The 26,187-nt window shown below is 54.0% G+C and overlaps 1 protein-coding gene across 1 annotated transcript in view; it reads left to right on the top strand.

Annotated features, from left to right (window-relative positions):
- HSPG2 (heparan sulfate proteoglycan 2) overlaps positions 1-26,187 on the top strand; it is a 102,106-nt gene that overhangs the window by 9,662 nt on the left and 66,257 nt on the right. The window contains exon 2 of the mRNA XM_079943184.1: positions 25,803-25,938. Within this exon, the coding sequence (XP_079799310.1) occupies positions 25,803-25,938 (136 nt within the window). The remainder of the gene's footprint in view (positions 1-25,802; positions 25,939-26,187) is intronic.

Genomic DNA, 26,187 nt, shown 5'->3' with positions numbered 1-26,187 from the left:
CCTACATAATTGGGATTATGCCTCCATTTCCCAGATGAGAGAAAGCTCAGAGGAGAGAGGTGACTTGCCGAAGATCACACAGCCAGGTGCAGAGGAAGGTGGGAGCTGAATCCAGCTCTGTCAGTCCTCCTGTAAGAAATGAGAATGGTGGTCCCTACTCTCCAGAAGCTCTGGGTCTTGTTGGAGAGGTAGGGCTCATGGACCATGGTTACCCAGCACAACTCCGGTCTAGACAATAGCAGATTGTCAGGGAAGGAAAAGGTCAGTTGGGCATGAATTCTCTGGAAAGACTTTCTGGAGGAAGTGGGGCTTCAACAGCAAGGAGGATTTGGCTGGTGGAGGAGGAAGGCATCCAGGGCAGGGTTCCAGAAGTTGTCCCCATCTTCCCTAGATTCGCATTGTTGTCAAGCGTGTGAGCAGGAAGGCTGTAGCCTGCAGCTGGAGTCATTAACACTGGAAAAGAATGAGAGGAAGTCACCAAGATAGCTGAGGTGACAAGCATTCCAGTCCCCTGCGCTGTAACTGGTCAGACCAGGAGGCAAGAAGTCAAGGCCTGGGCCTCCACTTGGTTGCCAGCCAACTACTGACCGTCTTCCCCGGACCTCGCTTTTCCTACCCACAAAATGGGCTCCTTGTTTTTTGGCCACTTGCCAATTCAGAGGAAGGGGACGTTGAAATCTTGGAGAAAACTGTTAGCTTGTCCTCAAGACTTGGTGGTAGCTACCAGGTAAAGCCCACCATTTTACCAATCTCATGTCGTCCTTCACTGACTACCTGCCGACGAGTGCCAGACCCTGGGCCAGGGAAACAGATGAAGGAGAAGACCCCCTGCTCCGTTAGACCTTCCTGAAGCCTCGCCTGTCCTCCCGTGTGGACCTGGGGTCACTCCTACAGTGGTCCGCCCACATCAGATCACCTGCTGCTGAGCTAGTAAGATCCAGAGGCCTTGTAAATGTCTTTTGAGCAAGTGAGCACTAGACTAGGAGTCACAGGATTCCTGTACTCCTTGCCCTGTCAGTGGGATCCAGGGCAAGTCATTTAACTTCTCTGAGCATAATTTTCCCCAGATGCAAAATGGGACCGTTCATTCATTCATACAGCAAACACTTATGGAGTGCCAGCTCTATGCCCAGCCTTGTGCTAGGTTTAAACACCTAGCATGGGTTGAAGGAGCTTCTAGTCTGACAGGGGAGACTAGTCAATAAAAGGGGAGGGTGATTCAATAAAAGGAGGCTGCATTCAAGGAAGAGTCTTCTAAGAGCTTGGGAGCAGCTTTTCAGGGCCACACGACCTCTGGGAGATAGCTGGGGTCTTGTGACTTTGTCTCAGCCCCTGTTTGTTATTCTAGTTACTGTCTGTTTCCCTCCAGTTAGCTTGTGGGAAGAGGGGTCTTGGGGAGACAGCCCCCCTGGGCTAGGGCAGGGGAGAAGACCCACAGGGCAGAGAGGAGAGCAGTCTGGTTTTGCCATGAGTCTCAGGTGAGCTCATGGATGTGGAAAACAGCGAGGCTTATTTATACTGAGTCTGGTTATTTTAATTTAAGAGAAATGGAAGCTGCCCATGGAGCTCGGGTTTGGGGCTCCGTGACGTTGAGTGAGTTAAACAAGGAGAGTAGGGCTGCAACTCCTGCTTTCCACTTTACTTCCTCTCGTCTCTCTCCCCACTCTTCTGGGGGATCTGGAGGGAGGCAGAGGTCAGCTCAAGCCTGGATTTGATTTGAAGAAATGGGAGGAAAGGGTTAAGTCCGCCTGGTTTCCCACCTCCTGGATGGGAGGAGGTGGGGAGGGGACAAGGACCGGGATGGCTGGGGCAGGAATGTGCGATAAGATCAAAGCTTCCAGCCTGCCTGGGCCTCACCTAGGTTTCACCTGAGCAGTTGAAGGGAATTCTCTAAGTGACCTCCTGGGGGAGGGGGTGCAGGTCCCACCCGCCACCCTTCAACACTCCAGGAGGCCCCACCCACCTCACGCAGGCCTCAGGTGCTGGAAGCCCTAGGGGCCACCTTTACTTGACACATCCAGATATGGGGGACACCCTGCATACCACCCCCACCCCTACCCGCTCTTTCACCTGGGGTTTCTGGCGGGGACTCAGAGGCTCCTTTATGTGGCCTGTTAGCCCCCCATCTGTTAATTCTGCAGGTTATACTTTGGGACAGTGTCATGGGCAGGAGGCACAGCCCTGAGTCCTGTCCTAGCTCCATTACTTATTGCTGTGTGACCCTGGGCCGGTGACTTAACCTCTCTAAGCTTTAGCTATCAGCTGGGACTGGTAATACCGTCTTTGCAGGGTTTTAGTGAAGATTAGACATCATTTAAATCACCGCCAGCCAGAACGGGCAGTTGATGTATGACAGGAACTATTATTTTGTGATTTTCCTTTTTCCCCTTCAAGACTGCCCTTGGTACTTCGTCCTGGGTAAACCTTGGGGCTTGGTTTCGTTCTGCCTCCACCTGACCTTTGAGGAGGCTGCAAACCCCAGGGTCCAACCTCTTGTCCAACCCTCTTCACTTATGGATCTTCATAGTTTTGGGAGGGGAGCAGGGCAGGAAGGGTTGTGAGTGAAGAGGGCCCAGATGCTCCTAAGTGCCTTCTAGGCACCTTCTGGGCCACCTGCATAGTGATATCAGATTAGGCCTTCCTGGTCCAGTCACCCCTCCCTTGTACCAGGGACCTCAGTATCCCAGTGGTGTGGCTGGGAAAGTGGCCCCAGAATTCCTCAGGTGGGAAGGGTCTGGAGCGTCTGGCCTTGGCCCTGGGGGTGCGATGCTCTGCCCTGGTTAATGATTACTCTGTATGTTAAGAGAGCAGGGCAGGGGGAGGCCCCGCCCTCCCAGCTCCTTAACCACTGGTTGCGCCTGAGGTATGTCAGCACTTGGGTGCTCCCTGCTTTTTTTTTTTTTGTTCCCTGCTTTAATGTGGCAGCCTTGCTCTGGGGCACATGGGATGGGGGGAGCAGGGAGTAGGGGCTTGGATTCACAGATTGACAGGCAGCCTGTGCCCTTGGAGTCCTAGGGACAGACTTAGGACTCACAAAACCTGGGTGAAATGTAAGCTAGGGTATAACAGGCCCCTGTGGTTTGGCACCAGCCATGTGAGCAGACCCTACAATGATACATCAGGTGAGCAGGCCCTCTCTAGCCCCCCAAACCCCCTTCGCCTCTCCTCTCCTGGGCTCAGACCCTGCAGAGGCGTCCCAGCTAGAAGGTAGTACATGGTTAGGGCTTTGGGGCAGCTGGGCTCGGGTTCCAATCCCACCTCTGCCACCTCCAGGCTACGTGACCCTGGGCAAGTCACTGCACCTTTCTGAGCACCCATTTCCTCATCTGAAACGAGAGAATACTAAATCTCTACCTTGCAGGTGTCAGTGAGCCAAGGTGTGGGAAGTATTTAGCTCATAATGAATACCTGGGGGATGGTAGCAATTATCACTACTGTAGTTTTTGTTATTAGGAGAAAGTGAAAGTTGAATCTTGGTTTTGGGTAACCAGGGCAACATTGGCTCACGGGATGAACTGGAGGATTTGGGCCTGGGGATGGCCTGGGGAGATCCCAGGAACACGTATGAGCGAGTGTCCCAGGAACATATACGAGACAGTGTCCCAGGAACACGTATGAGAGGGCTGGAAGGATGGTGAGAACAGGGCTTTGGCGGGACCTGTGTCTACCCCAGGCCCACCTTGATCCTCCCAGCCTTCACTCCTCCCTGGGCTGAGTCTTGAGGCTGGTGCTGGCCAAGAATGGAGGAGGAGGGAGAATTGTTTATTTTGATAACATTAGGGCATTTTCCCCCACCAGCAGCTGCTATTTTGAGAGCCCTGGAGAGCAGGGGCTATGGTTAAATTAGGTAATGTTGCTCCAGAAGGAATGTGTGAAGCAGGGCGAGGCTGCAGGGAAAGGACAGTTGGTTCACTCCATGTAAAATTAAACTGCAGCTTGGAAAAGAGCAGATCGGGGCTGCTTTATAAGGCGATGGAGGGGGAGACTGCTGGAAGCTGCCGCTGCGGGAGTGGAAGTGATGGTGCAAGGCCTTTCTTGGGGGAGCTTGGGCTTTTGCCTGGAGGCCTGTCTGGCCCAGCAGGGGCCTGCAATGGGGCTGAGGGGCAGGGCTGGTGTGTCCTCAGCTCCAGGCCCCTGGCTGCCACTGAGGCTGGTGGGGCTTGGGATGGTGTGAGGCATGGGAAGGATGGATCTGCAGACATGGCCTCGAATCCTGCTTTTGCCTTGATTTTTTTTTTTTTTTAATTTTTGGCCACACCTCATAGCACGCGGGATCTTAGTTCCCCGGCAGGGATCAAATCCGTGTCCCCTGCAGTGGAAGCGCAGAGTCTTAACCACTGGACCGCCAGGGAAGTCCCCTGCTTCTGCCTCGAGTCCTAGCCTTCTGTGCTTGGGCAACCCACTCAGCCTCGCAGGACCTCAGTATTATTGGGGTGATATAACGGTTCTAATCCCCTAGGGATGATTCTTAGTGATTAAATCTCTAGAAGAAGAAGTATAGCTAACTTTTACTGAGGGCTGCTGTGTGCAAGGTGCTGTTCTAGTCCCTTTTTGTTCTCATAACCTAAAGGGTGGTCCATGCACCAGCAGCTGGGGCCTCACCTGGGAGCTTGTTAGAAATGCAGTCTCAGGCCCCACCCCAACCTATGGAATCCGAATCTGTACACTGACAAGATCCCAAGATCCCATGCTGATTCCTGTGCATGTTAAAGATGGAGAAGCTCTGCTTTACATACATTGTCATTTTATCTTTTTTTTTGGTTTTGTTGGGTCTTCGTTGCTGCGCGCGGGCTTTCTGTAGTTGTGGCGAGAGGGGGCTACTCTTCATTGCGGTGCACGGACTTCTCATTGCGGTGGCTTCTCTTTGCTGCGGAGCAGGGGCTCTAGGCACGGGCTTCAGTAGTTGTGGCACGTGGGCTCAGTAGTTGTGGCACGTGGGCTCAGTAGTTGTGGCTCACGGGCTCTGGAGAGCAGGCTCAGTAGTTGCAGCACACGGGCTTAGTTGCCCCGCGGCATGTGGGATCTTCCCGGACCAGAGCTCGAACCCCCGTCCCCTGCAATGGCAGGCGGATTCTTAACCACTGCGCCACCAGGGAAGTCCTGTCTCATTTTATCTTGAAAACCACCCCCATGATGTAGGAATTATCATTTGACAGTTGTGAAAACTGGGGCCTGGAGAGATGGCCAACATAGAAACGCCATCAGTGTTGATTTTCTTCACTATTCTCCTCCTCCTTCCCCTCTTTTGGTCTGAGCTGGGGTTGAGGAGAAGAGTGGGGTGTCCAAGCTCCTAGCAGGACTGGAGAAGGACAAGAATATCCCTTGTCTTTGAGACTTAATCAGACTCTCTTTTCTCCATTTGCCCATGGGATCAGCACAGCTGGACCTGAGTCATCTCCCCAAAGGCATTCCACACTTCCTGTCCTTGGAGAAAGGTGGGGCAAGAAAAGGGTTCTCTACTGTGCTTGTGGCCACTGCTTGGCAGATTGGGGAGTGGGGCGGCGGGGAGTCAGAGCAGGAGCTTCCCGGGGCTCAGTAGGGTCACCCCTTCTATCACTGGTACTCTTGGGACTGAGTCAATCTAGCAGCAAATATTTTAAGGAGCATCTACTATGTACCCAGCCCTGGGAAAGTATCCTCAATTTCTCCCAATTCTGTAGACTCTTCATTATACAGAAAAGAGAAAAAGAAAAGAAAAAAGTGTTGCTATAGTTTCTTTAGCACTTACCATGTGCCACATGCTGTGCGAAGCCCCTGACTTGCATTATCTCTGTTACCTGTTTAATTTCACTGTCAGTTTCCTCTATAAAATGGGGTTGTTAAGAAGATAATATTTGTCAAGTGCCTGGCGCATAGTGTTTGTCAAATAAATGTAAGAAGTACAAATAATCTCCCAACAAGGTGGGCACTATCATTGCCCCCATTTTACAGATGTACAAATTGAGGTCCAGGGCAGGGAAGGGACTTGCCTGTCAGGATCACAGGAGATTAGGGCAGAATTGTAAGACACTGAGTCCCCAAACTTCTAAGCCACTATTAAAATTCCATTCAATTTAGTAAATATTGTTTATTATCCACTAGCTGTTGCTTGGCATCGGGCAGTGTCTAAAGGTTAAAAAATAAATATATATATATAGTATATCATATATAAATATGATGAAAAAAACTCAAGCTGATGTTTGTTCCCAAGGAGCTTTGGTTCCAGCAAGAGAGTAGAGACATTTACTCAAGTGTCTGTATTTAAGACCAAATCTCTAGCCCTCTAAGAGGTAGAAATTAAGTCCTACGGATGTATGGGGGAGAAAGATGTCTTTGTGGGGGGTCCAGGAAGACTTCAGAGTGGAGGTGGTAATTAAGCCAGGCCTTGAAGGGTGGATGAGTAGATTAGATTGGGAGGCAGAGCAATAGCATTCTGGGAGGAGGGAACAGCATACATAAAGGCTCAGAGGCAGGAAAATGTGCCATATGGGAGTGTCGTGCAGATCTCAGGAGCCTTGGGGGGCTGCGTGTGGTCTGGGGTGATGAGGTGGGGAAGGCCAAGCCCAGCTGTCTCGTCCCTGAAGATTCCCAGCATTCTCAAAGACTTGGTTCCTCAACCAGCTGCGATTAGTACGTCATCATCCTGCCTTTTCTTCATGTCAAGAAATCAAAGACTTTTATAAATGGCCCGTCTGGTCAGCATGTGATAAACACCGACAGAATTCGCGCCAAATGCAAGAGACTTGATGCCTTGATCAACCGGGCAGCCTTATCGCCCACTCATGTACAAGTTCCGTTAGTCTCTGCCAGGGTTGATATTGACCCTGGGTCGGGGCACAACAGAGGGGCCAGGCCTGGGTTCTGATTTCTTCTGTGTGGCTTGCCTGCTGTGTGGCTTTGGGCAAGCCTCAATTTCCTCCTTTGTCAAATGGAGATAGCACTCCCTCCAGGATTGGTGTAAGGACTGGTGATGGTGTAAATCTGCACTGTCCAGTATGGTGACTGCCAGCCCACACGTGGCTGTTTAAGATTTAATGAAAGGAAGTTCAAGTTTCTCGGTTGTACCAGCCGCATTTCAAGTGCTCGATAGCCACAGGTGGCTCATGGCTACCTTATTGGACAACGTAGATATAGAACATTTCCGTCACTGCAGCAAGCTCTGGTGGATAGCACCAGTGCATATGAAGTGCACCGTGCACTCAGTAAGGATCACTGTTGGCATTTTTACTAGATCCCTGTCCCGCTTTGGAAGCCCCGGTCTGTGGAGGCCTGCGAGACCCCTGGGCCCTGATGGAGGCAGACAGGATTGCCCCCCCTTGCCACACTGTACCAGACCCACTTTCTCCTTGGCGCTGGGGAGGTCTCACTCTCCCCTTGCCTAACTCCATACGTAATGTTGGAAAGTCCGTGACTCGGCTCCATCCAGCCCACCCTTCCCCCCTAAATTTACCACCCACTCCCCTCAGCCTGTCTCTGCTTAGTTCCCCGTTCAGCTGCTGGCATCTGGACTCTCCATGTCCAGCCTCGGAGATTCCCACTGCCCATTCTCGGGGTGGGGGTGGGGCCTCCCGTGGCAGTCCCCAGCTCCCAGCAGAGGTGCTGGCTGCCTGGGCTGCCTGGGCCCCTCTCGGCAGGGCGGAGATGATAGTTCGTTGTGATGGGGGCAGTGGGCAGCCTGCCTGCTCTAACGCGCCTGTATCTGGGAGCCAAGCATGCTGTTTGCACTTGGCTGGGCCTCAGGGTCTGGCCTGGTGCCCATGAGGGCTGGCCTGCTTTGGCACCCCTGGTTACAAAGGCCGGTCACGGGCCGCCAGGAGCTGTTCACGGGCTGAGTCCTGGGTGCTGGGGGGAGACGCATGGCTGGCACCTGGAGCTGGAGTGCAGGACAGATTCCTGGCTGTGGCTGGGCCCTGGGTGCTGAGCGGGGACAAGGCCCAGGCAGGCGTAGGCAGGGTGCAAACTCTTTGCGGGGGGAGGGGGCAGGCAAGAAGTCGTGCTGGGTGGTTCAGGTTGGTCTGGTCTGTATGTGGCATTCACACCTGTGGGGAGGCGCTCTGGGTCTGAGGTGCCAGAAAAGCTCAGGGTCACCTCCCGGCATCAAACTCTCCCCTCCCCCTTCTTTTGGCCCCTCCCTCATCAGCTGGGAGGTGGAGGAACAGGCGTGGCTGGTCCATGAGGCTGAAGCCATGGAGGCCCAGCAGGAGATGTAACCTGCCTGAGATCACGCAGCCAGTCTGGAGGAATCAGGTCCTTGACTGAACACCTTGCATACTTTTCTCCCGCCCGCTCCCTCCCCGTGGGAGTTCTGATGGACTCAGCAGCCCCTGGACTCTGCTGAGAAGGAGGGTTGGAATTCTAGCTCTGCCACTTACTCCTTCTGTGATCTTGGCCAGCCTCTCTGAGCCTCATGTTCCTCATGTGGGGAATGGGGATAATTATAACTCACTCCCAGGGCAATTATGGGTATTAGATAACTGGCCTCCTGGATGTTTCCAGAACATTCAAAGGATGCTCCTGCCTTGGGGCCTTTACCGCTGCTGTTCCCTGTGCTCAGACAGCTCTTTGTGCACAGATGGCCTGTGTGAAGTAGCCGCCCCCACCCAGCCGCTCCGTGGCCCCCTCACCTGCAGTATTTTCCCTCTCAGCACTTTCAGCATTTAACAAGTACTGGTTTATGATCCAGCTGCTCCATGATGGCAGAGAGCATGCATGGCTCAAATACCTACTCACACGACGATTCTTCCCGACACTTCCCAATACCTAATGGCCACTGTGTATTGGGCCCTTGCTGTGTGCCAGACCCTCCCTGTGCTAAGCGACTCACAGCTGAGCTCCGTGAATGTCACAGGGTGCCCCTCACGGCCGTGTCGCTTCCATATCAGAGATGAGGGGTGGGAGGTGCTGAAGTGACTTGCCAAAAGCCTCCCGACTGGCAAGTTGCAGAGCTGGGCCTCCAACCGGGTTAATCCTAGCCCAGAGCTTACCCTGTGCCACCTCCTACCTTGGGTTAACAAGATCGGAGCCTTCATCCAAACTTGGGGCTCAGAATGCATGTTTGACAGGATTGAATGAATCAGGTTTAGGGGTGGCTTTCAATATTTTGGGGGTCCCCCTTCCAGCCCCCTCTTCTCCTCCTGTGATTGGTTATGTACAACCGTTCCAACCTTCCCAGAATGACAGGTGCCCTTTGGCTGCGGAGCCCCAGAGACCAAGCCAAGGCCCCAGGGGCAGGGCAGGGAGCAGGGGGTGGGCGAGGTCCTGGCTGTCCCTGGGCTGTCCTGGGGCAGGTGGACAGGATGTTCCCCCAGGCAGCCGACATTCCAAGCAGCCGACATTCCTGGTCGAAGGTGGCAGGCAGTGGGAGATTTATCGTTTCCGGTAACCCAAGTCCCTGGGAGGTGAATTCTCCCTGCCAAGGACACGCACCCCTTGCTTGCCAACGCTTCCTGCCATTTCCTCTGCTGGGCCTGTCTGACTGGGTCTTGGGGCGGGCCAGAGGAACCAGTTCTCAATCCCAGAGGTTGAGACTGGGGTCTCAGGCCTCGATCAGCCCACCGCAAAGACCCAGCCTAATGCCACCTTCCCAGAGTCCTCATCGGTGCGGCCCGGACCCCAGCCTTGGGGAAGGATGGGAAGAAGGGGGCATCGTGGAAAGTGAAGGGCCCTGTGTTAAGAGCCAGGACACCTGGGCCCTGAGTCGACCTCTGCCATCAACTTGCAGGGAGACTTCTTCCTCTCTTCCTTGAGCTGCTACGTCCTCTCCGAGTACCCAGCACTGCTGTAAGAACTCTGCATACATAATCCAACTTCTTGTGACAATACTCCAGTGGGGAGGGACACTAAAAGGAAGCTCCAAGATGTCACGCACGTCACCCAGAGGCAGTCAGGCAGAGATGGGTGTGAATTCAGCCCCTTCAACACTTGCTGGGCCTCCTTAATGTCCTTACTTGCCCTCTCTGGGCCTCGGTTTCCCTTTCTGGTAAGTGAGGGTGTTGGGCTAGGTGATCCCTTCCTGCCCTGACAGTCCAGGACCCAGGAATCCATCGGAGCCTTTTGTAGGTAGGTTCCTCTTGAGCCCTGTCTAGCCTGTAAGGGGGCAGAACAGGGACTGTTCTCCCCAGGGGTTTCTGAGGAGCTCACTCTCTTGGCGTGTAAGGTCTTGGTGGGGTAGGAGTGGGAGGAGAGGAAAGGCAAGAAGTGACACTTGAACCTAGTAAGTGTCAGACACTGGGTTAAGCTCTTGGATTGTCCTGCTGAATCTTCACAACAGCCTTGTGAGGGGGCAATTTATTTTTATTTTTTATTTTTTTTGTACTCTCTTGTTTTCCTTTTTATTCTCTTGATAATTTTTTTAACATCTTTATTGGGGTATAATTGCTTTACAATGGTGTGTTAGTTTCTGCTTTATAACAAAGTGAATCGGTTGTACATATACATATGTTCCCATATCTCTTCCCTCTTGCGTCTCCCTCCCTCCCCCCCTCGCTGAGGTGGCTATTTTGATTCCTGTTTTACAGATGAGGCATCAGAGGCTCAGAGAGGTCAAGTGATTTGCTCAGGGCTGCACAGCTAGGAAGTTGCCAGGCTGGGGTGTCCAGTCAGCTCTAACTGGTGTGAGGTGGCATGTGGCCAACACACGTTTCCTAGGATGGCTTTGATTTATGAATAAAATAATATAAAAATAGTCTTTCCAGGCACTTCCCTGGTAGTCCAGTGGTTAAGACTCTGCGCTTCCACCTCACGGGGCGTGGGCTGGATCGCTGGTCGGGGAACTAAGATCCCACGTGCCACGCGGCGTGGCCAAAAAAAAAAAAAAGTCCTTCCAAAACACTGTGAACATGTCCTAGAGTTTGAAATCCAGACTACATCTCCCAGGCTGCCTCTGACACCCGGAAGTGGCCCAAGAATCCTTTGTTAAACTGTTCTTCATGTTCGCTTTGGAAAATATGGTCAGTGGTAATTATGGGTAGGCAGGAGTTCAGAGGAGCAAGAGGCGCGTGGGCTGCAGCAGACTGGAAAGGCTCGGCAGTGAGCTGGGAGTGGAGCTATGGGGGCTGAGAGGGGTCTGGGGTGGGGCCAGGCCAGGCTGAGTTCACAGGCTCCAAGAAGGGTCCCTGCAGGGCTTGCAACCCCGGCCATTTGCCAGGAAAACCACAAGGCCCCTCCTAGAACCCCGTTCCTACCCAGACCTGCCCAGCCACCTCCCCTCAGGGGGTCTGGGGCAGCCCAGTCTCCAAGCAAGGCATGTTCAACCTGCAGACCTTTGCTCCAGCCCCTCCACCCTCACCCCAGACTTCCCAGGGAACTGGGGAAAGGGCTACGGGGTGGGGCAGTGAGGCCTGTGTCCTGGCCAGTGAGCCCGGCAGGGCCAGGCACCCTGGGATTTGAGCAGTTGGCAGCATGAGGACTGAGATGACGCCAGCCAGCCGGCTCCCACCCCCTCCTGCTGCGGGGCCCTTGGCCCTGAGGCCCCAGCAGCTGTCAGCAAGGAAGGGTGACAGAGGAGGACCAGAGGTGACCTCTCAGCCCACCCCTCTCCCCCTACTTGGGCCCAGAACTCATACCAGCTGTTGTCAGCCACTGCCAAGCCTTGTTCCAGAGCCAGCAGTGGGCACCCCCGTCCTCTCCAGGGCATCTTCCCACCGTCCTTCATAGCTGCTGACCCTGGGGAGGGGTTGGGGCTAACATGGGGGACGTGGTCACATCCCTAAATCCCTCTGATTTTACTAATGACACAAAGGAACAAGAATAAATGCTCCTGTTTTTATGGAAGAGAAAACAGTTCCAGAGAGGCCAAGTGACTTGCTTGAAGTCACACAGCTACTGAATGGCTGAATTCAGGCTCTTGGCTCCCAGCTCAGTGCTCACCCCACTGCCTTTCTTGGGGGTGTTTTTGTGCAGGATTATAGAGACTACAGCGTTCCTCCGCTTGTAGTTTTAGGCCGCTTTGTAGCTTTAGGACCCCAGGCAAGCTCCTTAACCACTTGGAGTGGAACTCGGATTTTCTTGCTTATAAAATAATAATAGTGCCGACCTCTTGGGATTGCTGAGCAAATTAAATGAGATAATCAATGTATAGTACTTAGCATAAGGCCTGGCATGGTCCAAGTGCCCAAAATGAGATCTGGCCATATTATCACCAAAGAGTATTAACCACCTGTGTACTCAGCACTGTGGGTGGTTCTGTGGGGATTACAGACACATTCCACAAATATTTATATCAGTCAATAGATATTTATTTGGCACCTACTGTGTGCCAGGTGCTAGAAAAAGAGCAGTGACAAAACAGACAAGATTTCCACCCTGCTTACCTTCTCCCCCACATGGTAGCTGGGGAGACACAGCTTCATTTTAACCACAGAAGCCTCCAAGTACTTTTACACATACTGGTGGTATTATCCAGATTTTGCAGATGAGAAAACTGCAAATGCAGAAAGTGTGGGCTGAGAAGATCAGTGGCTGAGCAGGGGCCAGGACCCAGCTCCTCCAAGGGTCTTAGGTAGCGGCCCTGAGGGCTTCCTGGAGGAGGAGGCGCTTGTGCGGCATCCCTCGGGGCCTTAAGGCCTGGCAGGAGAGGTTGGGACACGTCCACCACAATATGAGCAGCAACAATTTCAGGAAGGCCTTGCAGAGGTCAGGGCCTCTTGTTCCCCAGGAATGAGGCCCAGCCAGAGCTTTAAATACCCCATGCAGCCCAAAATAGCCCCCATTGTCTTGGCCTACAGCTGGGGAGATCCAGGAGAATCCTGAGGGAGGCAGACCTTGGAGGTGGGGAGCAGGAGGAGGTCTCCAAGCACTTCCCTCTAGGGTGCGGGTGGTGTTTTTGTGAAGACTCTTCCATTTGGCTCCTGCAGGAAGGCCTGCCTTGTGGAAAGGGTGGAGCAGCTGCCTAGACTGCGTGAGCAACGTGCAGCCAAGGGGGGAGCCTGGTGGGTGGGGGACTCCCAGAGAGGGCCATGTGCCCAAGTGAAGGTGCTGCTTTGTACCGCAGGGATGTGTGTGCTTTGGCCCACTGGGCCCTCCTCTGTGGGCAGGCCTAGCCAGGTCCCCTGCCCCGGGCCTCCTGGCACCCTCTCCTGCTCTGGCTATTTTGGGCACTGGCTGTGTTCAGGCATGGGGAGGGATGGGTAATCCTGCCCAGACCGAGGATGCTGGGGGCGCTCCCTGGACCACCATTCCAGCCTCTTGGATCTTTGAACACTATGGCCTCTGCCCCTGACCTCATTGTCAAAGGGTCATGGTCAGTGGACTCCAATGGGATGCCGCCCCCCCCCCGCCCCCCCGGCAAGGGTAAAGAAGGGTGCCAGATAAATCTTTACCCTCAGGGCATTCATGCTGTCAGTATCAGGAATAGTTGTGCTGCTGCTTCTTTTTTTTTTAAATTAATTTACTGTATTTTTGGCTGTGTTGGGTCTTTGTTGCTGCGCGCGGGCGCTCTCCAGCTGCGGCGAACGGGGCCCACTCTTCGTTGCGGTGCGCGGGCTTCTCATTGTGGTGGCTTCTTTTGCTGCAGAGGATGGGCTGTAGGCGCACGGGCCTCAATAGTTGTGGCACGTAGGCTCAGCAGCTGTGGCGCACAGGCCTAGCTGCTCCGCGGCATGTGGGATCCTCCTGGACGAGGGCTCGAACCCGTGTCCCCTGCATTGACAGGTGGATTCCTAACCATTGCGCCACCAGGGAAGCCCAGTTGTGCTTCTTCTAAGCAACGGGTTTGTTTTTACCTACTGGGACACAGAATCCAGGGACCGGTCAGGTTTCCTTCTTCCCACTGGCCACTGGAAAACTTAGAACCTAATGCATTGTCACTTTCCCAGACCTCCAGAATTGAGCACATGCTTCCCGCCTACTCGTCTCACTCCAGTCCAGGCCCTGTCTGCTGTAATACAGTTTTGCTTATGCATCTTTAGTTGGTTTTTCTCTTGCTGTTACGTGTATATCTTTGTTAGCTGCTTTGAGTCTTTCTAGAACAGGGTAGTGGGGGAGGTGTAAACAGGTAAATGACAATGATGAAGATGGTAACCCTTCGCTGGTCAGTTTCCTGAAGTCTGTTCCTTATGGCTTGGTCCTCACTTTGTAATTCCCTCCCCGAGCCCCGCTCTCTCTGCTGGTGGGAGTCACAGCCTAGAATTTGAGAATTCTAACATTTCAGGGTTTCAGAGTCATAAAATGGCAAAGCCAGAAGGAACCTTTGGGATCGTCTAAGCTGAAAACTTTTAAACGTATTATTAAGCAGTGCAACCCTTGTTTACATCAAAATAATGGTATTTTGGTTAAATACTATTATATTTTGATAAATGACAGCAAACACCTATAGAGCCTCCACCATGTGGTAGCATTTTACAACAACCCTATGAGGTAGATACTATTATTATAAATTATCATGCCCATTTTACAGCTGAGGAAACAGAGGCACAGAGAGGTGAAGTGACTTGCTTACAGCTAACCAGGGACTGAACCAGACATATTATGTAGAAGGTCAGAATATAAAATGGGAAAAGATGGAATTTGTTTGTTATTGAAGTGAGTATTTGGGGGAGTGGGCCCAAACTCTACCTGTTCCCCGCCCACCCCCTGAGGACAGACTGGAAAACAGTGATCTAGGCCTACTGCGACATTTGACAAGGGAGCCTGAGGCCCAGAGAGGGGAAGGGACTTGCCCAAGACATCGGGGTGAGCTGGAAGCCCATTCTCCATCCCTCATGGCCCGCCTGCTGCCTGGAGGACCACCAATCCCTCCCACCTCCCCTCGCCCCCAGCAATCCCCGTCCCCATCTCTGCACTCAGCAGCTGAGCCCTCCCTTGATCACTCTGCTCCCTTTGTCTTTGGGCGTGGATACCCTGGGACCTTCTCCTTGATCCTAGGGCACTGGGAGTGACCAGGTGCTGGGCTACCCCCCTTGTCCTCTCTGAGGGACTCATCTTCTGAGAGGGCAGCTGATGGCCAGGGAGGGAAGGAGCAGCTCCTGTCTGGGTTTTCTCACCCCAGGAGAGAGCATATCCTCCTGCCACCAGCTAGCTGTCACCTGGCCCACTTTTCCTTTGTCAGCACTTCTCGTGTGGCCTTGGGGCTTTTCTGTCTTCAAAACCCCTGTGGTGGTGGCTCATAGCTTACGTCTAAAGCCTTCCTTTGGGAGAGCCAGTGGGCAGCTAGCTGAGGGAAAGGTGGATGTTTGGGTGGGTGTTCCCAAAGTATGTTCTGTGGAACCCTAGTCCCATGAGGTCTGCATGAAGAAAGGGTTCCAAATCAAGCACATTTGGGAAACACTAAATAGTTGTCCCCCTTCCCTCATCGTGGTATTTGGGACATTTAGGACTTAGGGAACCAGCTCAGCTTTGTGCAGCCAGCCTTCCCCAGAAGTGTTTGTCTGCAAGACCTTCCCTCATACCTATTCCTGTCCAGAGTTACTGTGCCCTGGAATGGACATTAGTCATGAGGAAAGGGGACGGGGGGGGGGGGGGGTGCTTCAAAAGGAAGGGGCCCTTCCTCTTATTTCCAGCTCTGTTGCCCACAGGCCTATCTTCAACCATGGGCTTGGCCCTGCCTGCCCCTCCTCCCCCTCCAGGAAGCAGATGAGGAAAGCCCCGGGGGCAGGGGGAGCTGGCCCTTTTGGCTGCAGCTGTTGGGCTGCCATTCCAGCCTGTTTTTTCCTGTTGCCGATGGCCACGGGAGCAAGCAGGAATGGAGTCACCGAGGCCTGGCTGTCTGGCTGCCTTGCGCAAGGCCCTGGAGCCAGAGCTGTGGGCCTGCTTGCCTCTGAGATCCCCGCCCGTTCCCTGGGATGCTGGTCTGGGCAGCGGGCAGGTCTCTCCTCAGTGACCGTGGACAGCTTCTTGTGCCCCCAGAGATGGGCCTCCTGGCTGCAAAGCTCCAGGTGTCAGAGATGGCAGGAGGAGGGCTCAGGTAGAACAGAGTTCCCTGTTTGGAACCAGGGGTCTGGCTTCAGTGTCTCTGTGGCCATGGGCAAGTCACCTTTCTAAGACTGTCTCTTGATTTGTAAACCCCATTCATTCATTAATTTAACAAATATTATTGAGCATCTCCTGTGTGCCAGGCACTTGTAGGGGCTGGGGATTCAGCAGTGAACAAAATGGACAAAGTCCCTGCCTTCACGGAGCTGATGATAAACATGTAAAATGCAGGGTAGAATTTAAGTGGTGAGGTCGTCTGAGGCAAAGTAAGGGAAGCGACAGAGAGCCAACTATAATGGATTCTGGACCTGGGATATAGTCGGGGTGGGTCTCTCTAAAGGTGACATTTGAGCAAAAACCAGAGGAAGAGGAATGTGTACACCTGGGGGCGGTGTCCCAGGCAGGGGACACAGCAAGTACAAAGGCCCTGAGGTGGGCGGGGGCTTGGTGTGTTTGAGAACTGTTGAGACAAATGTGGCAGAGAGTAGGGAGGGCACAGTAGGAGAGGAAGTGCAGAGGTCTGTATAAGTATATACACGTGTGTGTAGGTAGATCACACGGGACCTGGTTGGCCATAATAAGGGCTTTTTTCCTAATTCTTTGGTGAGTCGAGAGCAGTTGGAAAGGCCTAACCTAGTCTGTTCAGGCTCATTGTTGTTAGTGGTGTCTCGTTTCATTGAAAATGTGTGGAACACTCCCCGCATCCTCCCGTAGGACTGGCACTGTGCTAGGGACCTCATTCATGAAATCTGTGGGTCGTGACCCCAGAAGGCATGGGCACACCCGACCAGGTTGCTGTGGCCTCGAAGGCCCACAGGCACACCAGTGTTCCATGGCCAGAGAATCTGAGGACCGAACCGGGCTGTGGGCAGGAGGCAGGCACGTGAACACCACAGGCGCCCTTGGCACCAACAGTACTTGGTGGATAACGTTCAACCCCTGGGGACCTTCTTGCTGGGCGGCCCAGCCCGGAAGCTGCCACTCGGCCACTCCCACCACAGGGGCCCCACCTGGCACATGGGTGGGGCAGAGACATTTCCCAGTAGCTTCCTGCTTCCTCCCTGTAAGCGGCAGGCAGCGCACTCAGCACCAGGGGAGACCCATACTTGGGGTGTAAGAGCAGGAAGAGAGTGTGGGGACTCCGGGGACACTGGGAGAATTGGGCTCTGTGACCAGCACCATGACAACAGCACAAAAAGGGGCACTGCTCTTTAGTGGGAAAGCCCATTCAGGGCTGGTTTCCTTTGATCCTCTGCCACCTGGCACAGCATGTCCCACTGCACCAAACTTCTTCCCATCCCTCAGCCCACCTTCCTTCTGCCTGGTGCATACTCTGCTCCCTTCTCCATCCTGCTTAGGCAAAATCGTCTTCAAACCCAGCTGCATTGTCATTTCCTCTGGGAAACCCTCCGCAACCTCCGCCCAGCCTCGCTAAGTGGGGCGGACCCTCCTCTGGGCTCTCCCAGCCTCTGTCCTTCCTCTGCAGAGTTCTCTGCACACTGTGTTGTCATCACTCGGTTTCGTGGTTCTCTGCACACTGTGTTGTCATCACTCGGTTTCGTGGTCTGTCTCCACTAGGCACACGGAGCTCCGTGACCATCTACTTCCTCATTTTATCCTCAGGGCCAACACCTATTAGATGCCCAAAACATAGAGGTCAGAGTGACTGGAATTGAACCTTATGGGGTAGGTCTGACTGATGCCCCTTTTTTAACAGATGAGGAAGCTGAGCCCACCCAGCTAGAAAGAGGCCGAGGTGGCCTAGGTTCGGGGCTGTGCACCCTCTCTGCCCCACCGGTCGCATCTCTCTGAGACGCAGGGATAAGTTGCTCTTGCTTGGCCATGGCTATAGCAGACCCATTCGGGCGCCCGCCCCAGCTACATTAGAGGGGCCTTCAAGGCAGAGCCCGGGACAGGTCTACTTGCAAAAGAGCCAGACAAATTCAGGGTCTTTGGCCGCACTTCCCAAAGCAGGTCACCCCTCATTCTACTTGTCGCTCTCAGCAGCCCCAGGAAGGAAGCAAACAAAGCAGGGTGCTTTGCTTTGGGAAGTGTGGCCAAGACCATCTTTATCACCAAGAGAACTGAGACCTGGCAGGATTGTAATCCAAGGGCAAGGTGTCCAGGATGGATTTCAGGGAGTGTGTGACTCAGTCCCCTGCTTCTCTTGGGATGAGGTGTTATGGCCTCGATTTTACCAATGGGGAAATGAAGCCCAGAGATAATTCTGGTATATGCTAGCTGTGTGATCTTGGACAAGTCCTTACTTTCTGTTTCTGAACTTTGCTTTCTTTTGTCAAATGGGCTCATTCCTACCTCAGGGTTGTTGGGCAAGTTCGTTTGTTCATTCATTCATTCTTTCACCATGCCACCTAATCAACAGATTTTTTAAAAATATTTGTTTATTTATTTATTCACTTTGGTCGCTCCGGGTTTTAGTGGCCGCACGTGGGATCCTTTAGTTGCAGCATGCGGACTTCTTAGTTGCAGCATGCATGCGGGATCTAGTTCTCCAACCAGGGATCGAACCTGGGCCCCCTGCATTGGGAGCATGGAGTCTTACCCACTGGACCACCAGGGAAGTCCCTCAATCGGCAGATATTAATTGAGCACCTACTATGTGTTGTCTGTTCTGAAGATGCAGCAATGATGAAAACATAAAAATCACTGTCCTGTCCTCCTGGTGCTCTGGCTCACATTGACCGAGATGGCTGCAGTTTGCTAAAAGGGAAGGGTGTCGAGGGGCTTGTCCGGGGTCACGTGGTGAGTTTGGGGCAGAGCTGGGATGAGAAGCCCCAGGCCCCAGCTTCCCACTCCCTTGGCCAGGGTTGAAGACCCTGACTGGGCCTCAGCACTCCCTCGGGATGCTGGCTGGAATGCTGCCTTTCCAAGTTCCAGGCCATGGTACAGAGGGCAGGGGTCAGAAGGAGGGGCCTGCTGGCAGCTGTGCCTCTGAGCTAGCACAGGGGCCCCACTTTCAAACTGGATTTCTGTTGCCTTAGCTGTGTGTACTTGGGCAGGTGACTTGCCTTCTCTGAGCCTCTTTCCTTATCTGAAAAGTGGGGGAGCTGCCAGTATCTGCCTTGTGAGGTTGCGGGTTTGCGTGAGATAAGCCTCGTATAGACCTTATCTCAGCGTCTGCACATGGTGAGCACTTGATGAGCCTCGGTCGTTCTCCTTATTCGGGGGATCTGTGTCCTTCCCGGCCACCTGACTGGCGAAGATCCTGCCGCCTTGGGAGCCCAAGTGTGGGAAGCTGGCAGGGCTCCCGAGCGGCACGGGCAGTGCAGGCATCCAGAGGAGGCTGCGGCCGCCTCCTTTCCGGCCCGGCGCCCCTCTCAGCCTGCCAGGGGATTAAAGGCCTTTTGGCCTTTGTGTTGGGCCCTCCCGCCCCTGGCAGTTTGCACAACAAAGTGCTGCTCCGACAGATTCCTTCCCCTTTGCCGTCTGCTGCCCGTGGACAAGGTACCCAGCAGCCTGGGGGTGGGGCATGGCACCTTGACCCCGTATCTGGGGCCTGGTTGTAGCAGAGTGTGGGGAGCACTTGGGAGTTATCTGGGAGCCTGCGTCACAGCAGAGTGGGAGGAGGAACTTGTCTGAGTTTGGGTCCCTCCCTGGAGATTCGGGGGCCTCGGGTCACGCTTTTGCTGGTCCCTCCGCCTTGGGTGGGGGAGGGGGCAGAGTCTGTGCTGGCAGAAGGCAGGTGGGCAGGCAGCGGCTCGTTTGTCCCCCACCCGCACGCTGTCTCTGGATTTTGATGGAGTGAGCTCACTCCCGGCAGCTGCAGCCACCCTGGGGACTGCGGTACTCAGGCCTTCCTGCCCAGCTGTGGGGTGGTGGAGGGCTCAGCCCCAGGCCTGGACCATGGGGAGGTGGGGGGAGGGCATGGGCTGGCTGCCCAAGACATGGGAAGAATGTCTCTGGAGAAGCCCGAAGTCCTCCAGTCCTCCCAGAATCAACCTCAGAGCAGGCAGACCATTTGAGCCTTGAAACCACGCTTCACCCCCAGCCAGGGCCCCACCCAGCCAGCCCGCCCAGGGCCTGGGCAGCAGAGCCAGACCCCTCCCTTCATCCCAGACCAGAAGGTGACCCTAGGCCCGAGCCCAAATCCCAAGGCTCCGTGCATCACTTCATCACCTCTCAGCCCTTCACCCCTACCCTGTACCCCTGCACGGTACTAATTCTAATGCTTATGGAGCACTAACTATGCAAGGTACGAGGCTGATGACTTACGTGCTTACTCCCATTTACACAGATGACCCTCTCCGAGCCTGCAACATGGAAATAACAGTTATAAGTTCACAGTCCCTTAATTGAGACCCTTGGAGTCAGCCATGTTTTGGAATTCAGAAGTTTCCAAACTTGAGAAAGGTGACATAGAGCATATGCCAGCTGTGATGTGCCATCCTCGGTAGAGTCTGGGGCAACACCCCATAATCAAACACATTAATATTGCTGCGGCAAAATGTATGACTGTTGACCCTAAGTGGAGTGGATAAGCTATTAATAGCTTCATGTCAATTTAGGTCAGGACTTGACACCAAATGAGCTTGCGATAAACTTACTAAAAACAAAACAAAAAAAACCACTCTTGGTTTTCGGAGCTCCTTGGATTTCCCTTATTGCAGATGAGGGATAGTGGCCCTGTAGTGCCAGCCCTCCCGGGTTGCTGTGAGGATTAGTTGAGTATGTTGAGGACAGGGCCTGGCACGGGGAAAGCCCTCCGCGGACAGTGACCATTTTTATGGTCGTCTCTTCACTTGCCGCTGTGTCTCTTCCTACAGCTTTGATTTTAGCAGCGCCGGAAACTCTTGTCTATACACGTAACCTCCACAAGACCCACAATCCTCACTTAAAAACTCCTTTTTATCTTTTTTTTTTTTTTTCTTTTTTTGCGGTACGCGGGCCTCTCACTGTTGTAGCCTCTCCCGTTGCGGAGCACAGGCTCCGGACGCGCAGGCTCAGCGGCCATGGCTCACGGGCCCAGCCGCTCCGCGGCATGTGGGATCTTCCCGGACCGGAGCACGAACCCGTGTCCCCTGCATCGGCAGGCGGGCTCTCAACCACTGCGCCACCAGGGAAGCCCCTAAAACTCCTTTTGAAAACCCCACACCCCATATCCACTATCTGTATCTGTACCTACCCCTGTACCCCAAAACCTCTGCCTTCTATACCCCTCGCTCATGGCTTGACCTTTCACCTCCACACTCTTCCCAGACATCCTTGGCTCCTTCTGCATCCTCACCCAGGCCAGGAGAGGAAGGCGCGGCCGATGTCCCCGGTCCCCAAGGAGCCTTTGCAGGACTTGGACCTGGAGCTCCATGTGCGACCTCATCCTCACTGGAGGGCCTGGATCCAACCCAGCCTCTGAGAGTGGGTGCCTCCCAGAAGTCCCCCGTCTGTTTGATATCCTGCCTGTCTGGCCCCCCCACTGCCTCACCCTGCCTGTGTTCAGGGAGCGCCTGGCCATTGTGTGTGTGGGGGCACTCTGCCCACACCTCCACCGCACGCAATTGTTCCTAGCAGTCTAGAACAGTCCTTGGCCTGTGTGAGTCAGCTGCCCCCTCCTTTCCTTCACCAGGAACTTGCAGGGTCTGGAAAATCCCCTTCTCTGTTTGACTCCTTCCTCTCTGACCCAGGCCTGCCCTCTGGACCCCTCCTGTCTGGCCCTGCCATCCGGCTCCAACGCCTGCCTGAAGCACTGGGTTCCTCTGGAAGGAAGCAGGGCTCCCTCACAGCCGGAGACAGGCTGCAGTGCAGGAAACCTGGGTTCTATTTCTGCCTTTGACCTTGTGCTGATGGCCCTCCTTGGGACCTTAAGCACCCACTGTATGGGTCCAGGACACTGCCAGCTCAGGCATCCCATGAGCCATCCTGGGAGCTGGTCCGGTTGGGGATGGAGACTGGTCAGCCCTGGGCCTCCTGGCCCTGCCCACTGCTTGGGCCTCATGGCCAGCCCAGAGGCCCAGCTCCAGCCCCATGTCCTTTCCTGGGGAGCAGGGGCTTGGGGTAGGGAGCTCAGAGGTCCTGGGACAGTCCTGACTCTGCCAGCCAGGGGGGGCCATCCGCACCAGCTCATCCATCTCAGGGGGTCATTGTCAGGGTCACATGACACTGAGGCTGAGGAAATGCCCTGTAAACTGGGAATTGCAGTTGAGAGGCTATGTGGGAGTGACTCTCAGTGACCTCAGTTGGTTCGTCTCTTCCACAGCCTTCGTTACAGAGGTGGTGTGGCACAGTGGTAAGGACTTAGCTGTTGGGGCCAGACCACCAGGGTTCAAGTCCCAGCTCTACCCTGTGCTAGCTCTTCAAGCAGGCTCCTGACTCTGCTCCATTTCCCCGTCGTTACAGTGGGGGGTTACCTGACACCTGACCTGGGTTAACACCTACAAAATCCTTAGAGGAGTGCCTGCTGCACAGTAAGTGCTCAGTAAATGTTAGTCCACGTAGACCCTGGACTTTCCAGCTCTGGATCCAAATTCCCTTCTATGGTCAAGTCCTAAGACTTTTTTGTGCTAAGCAAAAGTCCTAAGCTCTTTTGTGCTCTTTCTGGAAGCTTCTTTGCAGCCTGGCTTCATCTCCCTTCCTAGATGTAAAATACAGCTGTGAAAACCTTTTGATCTTCAGCTTTCCACAAGTGAAGTCTCTGCACTTGCTGGCTTGTGCCTTGCTGCAGGCCCTTATCTGACCCCAAAGCCTCAGGTCCTGGGGTAGCGACTGCGAGCAAGGGCAGGCTGGCATGCACAGAGACCATTTCCTGGGGTCCCTGGGGTGGAGGGGCTTCGGTCCAGGACCCGCCATGCTCTGGATTCTCTCCTCTCACTGCAGATGTGTGTTCCTAGCATTTTTTCCAAGTTGAATCTTTGCTATTTCCTGTCCATTCCCGAGCCCCGGTGGCCTCTCCCTCCCTGGGAGAAGCTCTAGACCTTGCTTACCACCAGGATTTTCCTTTCCAGACAGCAGTCTGGTGTCTAGGGGGTGCCAGGAATCTCTGTGCACCATGCATGCCCTCCACAGCCTTGCTTCCATGGGGAGGGAGAGGGGGTGGCAATGACACAAAGAGAGCCCTCCCCAAGTGGGGAGGGTCCTGCCCCTCTAACCTCCTCTGCCCAGTGTCAGTGCCCCTGCACCAGCCCTAGCCTCACTCCCCTTAGGTCAATCAGGGCCTTCTCAGGACCACCCCTGCCCCCAACCCAGTGGGAACATTGCCCTCTACCCCTACCCAGGGGAGGAAGGAGAAACCCTGGTAGGGGGCTAGTCTTGTGGTTCGTAACCCGTGAGTGTCAGAATCCCCTGAGCATGCACGACTTTAACCCTCCCAGCTGGGGTGGGGAGAGTCTGACTCAGCGGCTCTGAGAAGGAGCCCAGGAATCTACTTCTCACCAGCTCCTTGAGGTTCTAAGGCTTATTCCTGGATGCAGACCTCATGGGCATGGCCCAGAGGTCTACTGGCCACCCAGGGCTGGAATGGGCACTTGTCCAGAGGGAGAGGGAGGGGAGAGAAGGAACAGGAGGGACTTCCCTGGTGGTCCAGTAGTTGAGACTCTGCGATTCCAATGCAGGGGACGCGGGTTCAATTCCTGGTCGAGGAACTAAGATTCCACATGCCGCGCGGTGTGGCCAAAAAATAATGAAATAAAATACATGTGAATTCAAAAATATATACATTTAAAAAAAAAAAGGAACAGGAGGAGGGATATGCCCGTGGATTGTGTGGGGAAGGGCTTTAGGGGATAAGACATGGGCAGTGCAGACATTACGCGAGGCTTGGTAGCACTGCAAACACAAAGATGACCAATTGGCACCCAGCCCCTCCCCCCAGGGAGCTCCCAGCCTGGGAGGGAGATGCATATAGACTGCTTGAGGGTGGGTGGTACCTTCAGAACAAGTCATGTTCAGGAAGCAGCTAGAATTAATAGGTGATGACACTTTTGTCCATTCGTTTATTCAAGCATTTATTGAACATGGAGTGCTGAGAAGGTAGAGATGAGCTCATCACAGGCCATGCCTTCAAGATGCTGTCATTCCAGTGGAGGTACAGGTCATTACAGTGTGAGCCCTGGAGGGCCCAGAACCCAGCCTAGGGGCAGAGGTGGCTGGAAAGGCCAAGGAGTCATGACAAAACCTCCCAGAGGAGATTTTCTTTTGAGTCATATTTATTGAGGTGTAAATTACATACAATAAAACATACCCACTTTAAGTGTACAATTCAGTAATGAGAATGAGTTGTATATAACCAGGGGACCGTTACTCCAAAAGGTTTCCTGTGACCCTTCCCGGACAGCCGCACCCGACCCCTGGTCCCAGGCAACTACAGATCTTTCTGTCATTATAGATTAGACTTTTCCCCCGTGGGTTTCATATAAGTGAAATCATATGCTATGGAGTCTTCTGTGTCTGGCTTCTTTCACTCAGCATAATGTGTTTGAGATTCCTCCATGTTTCCAGGCCTATATGGAATTTGTTCCATTTTGTTACTGAGTAGTTAGAGGAGGTGATGTTTAGGTGAGTTTCGGAGGATGAACTGGAGTTAGCCCGGTAAACAAAAGGAGGAAGGGCATTCCAAAAGAGGCACCAGCTGAGAAAAGGCCAGAGGCTCCAAGACATGCGCTGTGTGAAGTTGGGGAAGCAGGGAGGGAGAAGGATTGGCTGTTTCTCTGTTTTTCTTCTTCTCTTTGGCCCTCTCTGCTGCTGCCACCACCTTGTCTAGCCAGTGAGGGCCGGGTTTGGTTTTCACAAGTGAGACTATTTCCTTCTGGTCAGGCTGGGCTCCCCAGATAGGGCTGAGGCCAGGGCAGGCCTGAGACACTCGCGCCAGGCCATCTGGGGCTGGGTGTGTGAATCCATGCACTCTTGTGCTTGGGGGCTCTGGGGTTCCCTTGGGGGCTCTGCTGGGTTTGTTTTCCTCTAAGTTATTTTGTAAAACTCCTTTGGAAACACCTCAATCTTGTCTAAGTGGAAAGAGGCCTTCGTTGTCCGCACCCATCCCCAAGAAAGGCAGGGGTCATGGCTGCGGGGGCCCTTCTGCGCCGGCCTGCAAGGTGCGGGGTCCGAGCCGCCCCTCTGTGGAACGGGAGCCCGAGGTGGAGCTTGTGCTGGGCTCAGCTGCAGCCCGAGGTCACATGAGTTGACACCACGCCTGACCTGCCCCCGTTCAGCCCAGCAGCTGGGCTCCACCCCCGCTTCTGGGTGTGCAGATGATCCTGTCAGTGTGCCCACAAGTGCCAGAGCTGATCTCCAGCGTGGCTGGAATGTGTTCCCTGTGGCCTGGAGGTTTGGAGGCCACACCAAGGCAGAAAGAGGTGGCCAAGACCGCTGGGGCGGGGCGCAGGGGGCTGCTGTCGGCGGCAGCAGCTTCAGTTGACCTCCCCTCCATTTCTGCTTCTGTCCCCCATCCATGCTGCCCCTGGCCACCCTGTCACCTGCCCACATCCCCCATCTTTGCTGGCCCTGGTCACCCTTTACCTGCCTGTGTATCCCTGTCCACTAACGCATGTCCTGGATATCACTTGCCTTCTCCAAAGGAAGAAGAGTCGTCACTTACCAAAGGGATTTTAAGTTTGTTGTCGGGACTTCCCTGGCGGTCCAGTGGTTAGGACTCCGCGCTTCCACTGCAGGGGGCACGGGTTCAATCCCTGGTCGGAGAACTAAGATCCCACAAGACGTGCAGTGTGGCCCAAAACAAACTTATAAGTTTATTTGAGGATTCATGCAGGGGCTAATGAGATTTGGGGAAACTGAGTCAAAAACAATGGTACAGCCCCAGCCTGACTGTCTTCGCCAAACCGTGTCTGATTTAACTGCCGGAGGGCCTTGGGGTGGGACTCTGGCCCCCCCCTTGAAGTGAGAAGAGGGGTCCTGGGCTTGGCAGGAGTTGAAGAGTTTGACACAATTGCTCGTGTGGTGTCCCACAGGTAACCTGCGGGCTGAGGGCATATGATGGCTTGTCCCTGCCCGAGGATGCAGAGACAGTCACAGTGGGCCGTGCTGGCTGGAGCTATTCAGACCTTTCTGATGATGAGGACTTCCTGGCTGATGAGGCCTCCGGAGGTGAGCAGAGGGTTCTGGTGGCTGGGAGTGGAAGGGGTAAGGACGGAATTGGGGTTCTTCCCACCGGTCCTTAAAGAGGCTCCAGGATGCTTGCCCAAGGTGGCACCTCAGGAGATGGACTAAGAAAGATATGGAAGCAACCTAAGTGTCCATCAGCAGATGACTGGATAAAGATGTGGTATATACACATACAATGAGGTACTACTCAGCCCTAAAAAAGAGTGAAATGTTGCCATTTGCAGCAACATG

Source organism: Stenella coeruleoalba (genome assembly GCF_951394435.1).
Source record: "Stenella coeruleoalba genome assembly, chromosome: 1".
In the NCBI taxonomy this organism is placed as follows: domain Eukaryota; kingdom Metazoa; phylum Chordata; class Mammalia; order Artiodactyla; family Delphinidae; genus Stenella; species Stenella coeruleoalba.
Note: the sequence above shows the minus strand (reverse complement) of the source record. Positions and strands in the feature narration are given on the sequence as shown.